Source organism: Neomonachus schauinslandi, chromosome 5 (genome assembly GCF_002201575.2).
Source record: "Neomonachus schauinslandi chromosome 5, ASM220157v2, whole genome shotgun sequence".
Taxonomy (NCBI): Eukaryota; Metazoa; Chordata; class Mammalia; order Carnivora; family Phocidae; genus Neomonachus; species Neomonachus schauinslandi.
In genome coordinates, this window is record NC_058407.1 from 26,176,160 (window position 1) to 26,182,316 (window position 6,157).

Below are 6,157 nucleotides of genomic sequence, written 5' to 3' on the forward strand. Positions count from 1 at the left end.
CCCCCCCCCCCCCCCCCCCCCCCCCCCCCCCCCCCCCCGCGCCCGGCAATCACCCATCTGTTTCTGTGAGTTTGGTTTTGTTAGATTCCACATATAAGTGAGATCACAGAGCCTGTTTGTCTTCCTCTGTCTGACTCATCGCACTCAGCACCTGCCCTCAAGGTCCATCCATGTTGTCGCACACGACAGCATTGCCTTCTTTCTCATGGCCGCATAATATTCCGTGTTGTGTTGTGTGTATGGATACCACATTTTCTTTATTCATCTGTTGATGGACTCTTGGGTTGTTTCCGTGTCTTCCCTGTTGTCAGTAATGCAGTGAACATGGGGGTGGGGATCTCTCTTCTAGGAACTGACTCCATTTCCTTCGGGTATATACTCAAAAGTGGAATTGCTGAATCGTACAGCAGTTCTATTTTTAATTTTTTAAAGAACTTCCGTGATGTTTTCCATAGCGACGGCTGCAATTTACATCCCATTGATCTTTTTTTAAAAAAAGCAAAAAAGTATACTCTCCATGTAGCGCTCAGCTCCGTTTTTACAACTTTCCTTTGTAGGCAGTGGTTATTTTCTCCACTCTGTGAGGGAGAACACTGAAACATAAAGGGAGATCCCCCCCCCCCCCGCAGTGTGTGAGCTGGAGTCTCAGCTGCCCACGTTCTGTTCTACTCTGTGTCGTGGGCTGTGAGTCTGTGCCAATCCTAGGCATCTACTTGGACGGTTCTGGGAGCTGGAGCGTCCGACAGAGCTGGTGGCAGACACTGGCCTCTGAGGAGCGTGGTGGAGATTTTGCCCCTGTTCTGGGTTAGGACACTCTCCTTCACCATGGACCGGTTGAAGGAGTTTGACCCATTTAAATGTTAAGTGTTGCAAGGTGAACAGTGCAGTCGGTTTTATTAGAACATTCTGTTTTTAGAACATGTCTGGGATGCCACTGGATTATGTCTAAATATGTGGTTTTCTTATTTAGGGGAAAGTTTGGGTTAATATTGTTCTTTTTTAAGGGAACCTGCTTTAGGGATGCATGGGAAGGATAAAGGGAGGGACGTCACAGAGGGGGCTTCACGATTTAGAAGAGTTCATTTGAACTTTTTTCGGGTTTCATCTCTAACTCAGAAGCGCAAGGAGGACATCTGTGTGAGCAACTTGACAGTCATCTTTGTTAAGAGAGTGAGAACCCTGGGGCACCTGGGTGGCTCAGTCGGTTATGCGTCTGCCTTCGGCTCAGGTCATGATCCCAGGGTCCTGGGATCGAGCCCCACATCGGGCTCCCTGCTCAGTGGGGAGCCTGCTTCTCCCTCTCCCTCTGCCTGCCTACTTGTGATCTCTCTCTCTCTCTCACTGTCAAATAAAGAAATAAAATCTTAAAAAAAAAAAAAAGAGGAAGTGAGAATCCTGGCTCTGCACTTACGGTGTGACCCTGGACAAGCTGGCTCCCTCTGCCTCAGTTTCCCTTTGCCTCAGTGTGTAAAATGGAAATAGCAATGAGCTTCACCTCGAAAGGTTGTCAGGAGGATTAGATGGGATAATACACAGAAAGTCCTTAAATCTTTGCCTGATAATAGGCAGCCAGAAGAGAATTCTTATACTGGGGCGAAGCCATGTTCCTCGGGGCTCTTGGCGGTCGGGCCCGCTCAGCTTCCTCGTTCGTTCTCGGTGTTCTGTTCTCATGGGCAGGGCTCCACAGCGCACGAGCCGGCCTGGGTGAGGGTGCCTCTTCCCACTGGACACCAGGGTTTTTCTGTGTTAAGAAATCGAGTTTTGTTTTTTATCACCCTTGAATTCCCAATTAAAAAAGGCTTAAGGGTAATTCAGTCTGTCATCCATCCTTATCCCCCATAAGTGACATACTGGATCCGAGGAAGTACTAAAGATCGTGGGGCTGCATCTCTCTTAGTGGGGGCTGTAACTAAAATTCCTTGCAGTTCACTAAATTTTCTTGGATTTTTCTTTTTTTTTTTTTTGATAAAAAATGAATAGCAGTTCTAAGGTGATTCAATTCTTAGATCAGCCTATTTATATATGTAATTTGTGTACCCAACTAAAGATGGATGAGTTTGCTAAAATGTTGATCTCCTGTCTCGCCTGTCACCTTCTCCGTGGCATGTCTAAAATGGAGGACACGTTGGGCTCAAGCATTTGAAAAGAATGCAGGGTTTCCGGGGCACGTGCCTATCCTAGAGAGCTAGCCCTGCTTCGGATGTGAAGATCTGAGGAAGTTTTGCCTCCTCTGTTGCTGACCCATGTAATGGAAGTCACTGTGGTGATAGAGAACGCTGATCTTCGGCGCAGAGTGTAGTCAGCAGAAGAAAAGTGAACCAGTGTCCCAGCTCTTAGGGTTCTTTCCAACCTGAGAAGACGGCGGTGCTGTAATGGAGCAAACACATCTTGGTAAATGAGTCCAGAGACTCATAGGCCAGAGAGCTCCGAGGGGCTCCCCGTACTGCCTCTCGTCGGGTCCGTTTCTCCCGAGACACAGCGGGTCCTTCCTGGCACGCAGCCTGCACCTGGCTGATGGCCGCCCTGTCTTCCCGCAGCTGTGGGCTGTCGGTCAGGGGACACTTTACCGCCTCTGATGGGGCCGGGAGTGCTGCTCTCGGGACAGGACAGTGGAGGAGGTGGGACCTGAAAGGGGAGGGACATCCACCGGTGAAGAGGGGAGGGAGTGGGGAGGCAGACATTTCAGGCACAGTACCAAGGCCCCCAACATGATTCTTTTCCGAACTTGAAAAAGCCTGTCTGGCCAGAGCATGGTGAGCGGGGCAGGGGGCTGGCATTACGTGAGGCAGGAGAGAGTGGGGAGACTGGGGGGAGAGAAACGGACCAGAAGGCAGATACCGGCTGTGCCTCGATGGGCTTGGGTGACAGATTAGAGGAGAGCGGTGTCTGGTAGGAGGAACTAGGTGGGTCAGGTGCTGTTTTCTGAGGAAAGGAACACCAGAAGGGGAACAGCGCTGATGGCAGGTACAGGAGAAGGTGCAGGACACGAAGCCACGTTTGCCCGTGCTGCGTTTGAGGTGCTTTTAAGAAGCTCAGATGGTCGGGGGCGCCTGGGTGGCTCAGTTGGTTAAATGACTGTCTTCGGCTCAGGTCATGATCCTGGAGTCCCAGGATCGAGTCCCGTGTCGGGCTCCCTGCTCAGCAGGGAGTCTGCTTCTCCCTCTGACCCTCCCCCCCTCATGCTTTCTCTCTCTATCTCATTCTCTCTCTCAAATAAATAAATAAAATCTTTAAAAAAAAAAAAAAAAGCTCAGATGGAGAGGGGCGCCTGCCTGGGTGGCTCAGTTAAGCGTCTGCCTTGGGCTCAGGTCATGATCCCAGGGTCCTGGGATCGAGTCCCGCATCGGGCTCCCTGCTCGGCGGGAAGCCTGCTTCTCCCTCTCCCTCCGCTCCCCACCCCCTCCCCCCCGCCCATGCATGCTCTCTCTCTCTCTCTCTCTCTCTCTCTCGTTCACTCTCTCTCTCAAATGGAATATCAAGGAGGCATGTAGATATGTGAGTCAATCTCACAAGAGACGACTGGGCCAGAGAGATACTTGGAGTCAGCTGTGACTTAGTAATTGAAGTGTTAAGAAAGAATGAGAACTAAGGAGAATGTGTAGCCTTGGACAGTGCATTCACAGAGCAGATGAAAGCAGAGTTGCCCACCGTCTGTCCTGTCCCCATCCCTTCTCCCTTCGTCCTCCAGAGTCTGTAAGTGGCTGCACACACAGTCTGAGCAGTGGAAATAAGGACCAGCAGTTGGAGATACCACCTGCTGTGCGGCCGGAGGTCGTCCACTGTCCCAAAATGGAACCCCACCACTCCTCTCGTTTGTCCCCAAGGATACCATGCCAATATTTTATGTACTTTATTTCAAATACAAATAGGCTCAACACACTTAGCTGTAAGCCCCCGTTGATGGTAGTTTATGGTTGCATACACATGCTCATTCTGTCAAGAACAACAGAATAAATGAGCCTGGGGATTCTCGTTTTACTTGTTTGTCATCATCATCATCACTGTCCGCTTGGCTGTTGGCAGCTGCCTTGGCATCGAGCATCCTGAGCTGGGGGCCTTCACGCATGTCTAAGCACGCGCTCACATGTTGCCCCTGGTCTCCGCAGCGTCTGACCCTCGCTGTCCCTCTTGCCCCCAGGAAGCCCTGGAGTCCTGCCAGACACGCGTCTCTAAGCTGGAGCTGCACCAGCAAGAGCAGCAGGCTCTGCAGACAGACGCCGTGAACGCCAAGGTCCTCCTGGGGAAGTGCATCAACGTGATCCTGGCCTTCATGACAGTCGTCCTCGTGTGCGTGTCTACCATCGCCAAGTTTGTCTCGCCCATGATGAGGAGCCGCCTCCACATCCTTGGCACCTTCTTCGCTGTGACGCTTCTTGCAATATTTTGTAAAAACTGGGACCATATCGTGTGTGCCATAGAAAGGATCATAATACCCAGATGAAGCCACCGGCTCTTGTCTTCACGTTCTTTCACGTTTCTGTGTTAAAGACAACTCTGTGCATACTACCAAATTTTAAAGCGAACACTTGGGCTGACTCGAGCCGACCAGGCCTGGGCTGTGCGTTGTAAATATCTCTGTCCCCTCACGCCGTGGTAGCTGCCAGGTCCGCCCCTGTACTCGGTGAATGTGGACCTGTTGCAGAGCTCGCCCCACGTTGCTCACTGCCTTAATCAGACCAGATTTCCTGCCCACCTGACTAGCCCAGCATGGTAAACCTCTGGTCATCGAGCGTTTGGCGTAATTAATGACCCACACGAAACGGGGTGTTAAGTCTCTGTCTCCCTTAAGTTTCCATCAAAATTGAATTTCACAGTGGCTGGTGGCGGCATTTTGCCTGAGTCCTGTATGCAGCAAGGATGTGGCAGGACTTGGGCAAGGGACGAAATGCAGCTGTTGGCCACGGTGGACACTTGGGGCCTATGGAAGTACAGTAAATCCTGTGTAACCCATTCCGCTGGTCCACACAGGATGCTACTAGGTCCCATGTGTTCCCCTTGTGTACGGTGGCCCATTGTGTGGGACTCGCCATAACGTGGAAATCTTACAGCACACCTGTTTATCCATAGAAGTCTAACTTAGATGTTCTCTTGCACTTTAAATGGTAAGACAGGAAGATCTAGGAATGAGGCTTTTGCCTTCTTACACCCAGGGAGCCACATGCCCGATTCTATCTTAAGTGGCTCTCGAACGCCTCGCCTTCAGGCACGTAGAAATGCTTCCAAATCCCACGTCAAACTATGGCTCGAACATGAGTGTAGGCTCCTGTAAGCACCACTCTGGAGGTTTGCATTGCAGCAAATCTTAATTGTGATAAACCCCCTGTGAGGATGTGATTTACTTTATTCACCGGTCTTGGGAGGGATTGTAAAGCTTAACTGCACATGTGAAAACAAATGGTGCTCATGCTGTGGGTTTTTTTTTTTTTCTTTAAGAAGGACAACAGAATTGTACTGTGTGAGGTGAAAGTCCACTGAGGTAGGGGCACTGGAAGCAGGAGGAAGACAGGGCATGTGGTCTAAGGGGGTGGCAGTCGGACGAAGACTGAGAGGGTCCTCTGAGGACCCCGTTAAGACCAGCCGCAATCTGATAAATTAGACCTGGTGTCTGGTCGTCCATTGTCTCTGAGGATCTCACTGAAGCGCCACGGGAATGGAGTGGCCACGCTTCTTCCCCTGAGGTGAAACCCTTCAAAGGTTAACAGCTTCTGCCTGTTGGGGCGATGCGCTCACTACTTCCAGCCCAGATGATATTTCCCTTTAAATCTTTTTCTCTCTGCACCTAACGAAGACGAAGATAGAAGATTTTAATGGAAACTGCTGTTCAGTCCTTCCTCCCACCATCCGCTCTGTTATCTGAAGGCGTAAAGCTGTATGTTAGTGTACATTTTCTTCCAGGAAACATCGAATCGCCTGGATTTAAATTAAGTGCAATATTTTGCGAACAGCTGCTCCTAGGGAAACCTCCTGAAGAAATGTGACAGTGTGCCATGGTTTGAGAGAATGGAATAGTCAAGCATTTGGTACAAGTCCAGTGTGTGTGAGACTCAGACAACTCAAGCTTTCTTCTTGTTTTTTTAACTTTACAGTTCAGTGTTCTTAGTAAATTCACAAACTTATGCAACTATGCCCACTGTCTAATTCCAGACTCGAGCTTTAT

General features: G+C 50.2%; 1 protein-coding gene across 1 annotated transcript in view; it reads left to right on the forward strand.

Moving 5' to 3' along the window:
* The window catches only part of TMCC3 (transmembrane and coiled-coil domain family 3), a 9,462-nt gene extending 5,021 nt beyond the window's left edge, over positions 1-4,441 (forward strand). Inside the window, exon 3 of the mRNA XM_021687527.1 lies at positions 4,139-4,441. Within this exon, the coding sequence (XP_021543202.1) occupies positions 4,139-4,441 (303 nt within the window). The remainder of the gene's footprint in view (positions 1-4,138) is intronic.
* Positions 4,442-6,157: the final 1,716 nt, after the last annotated feature.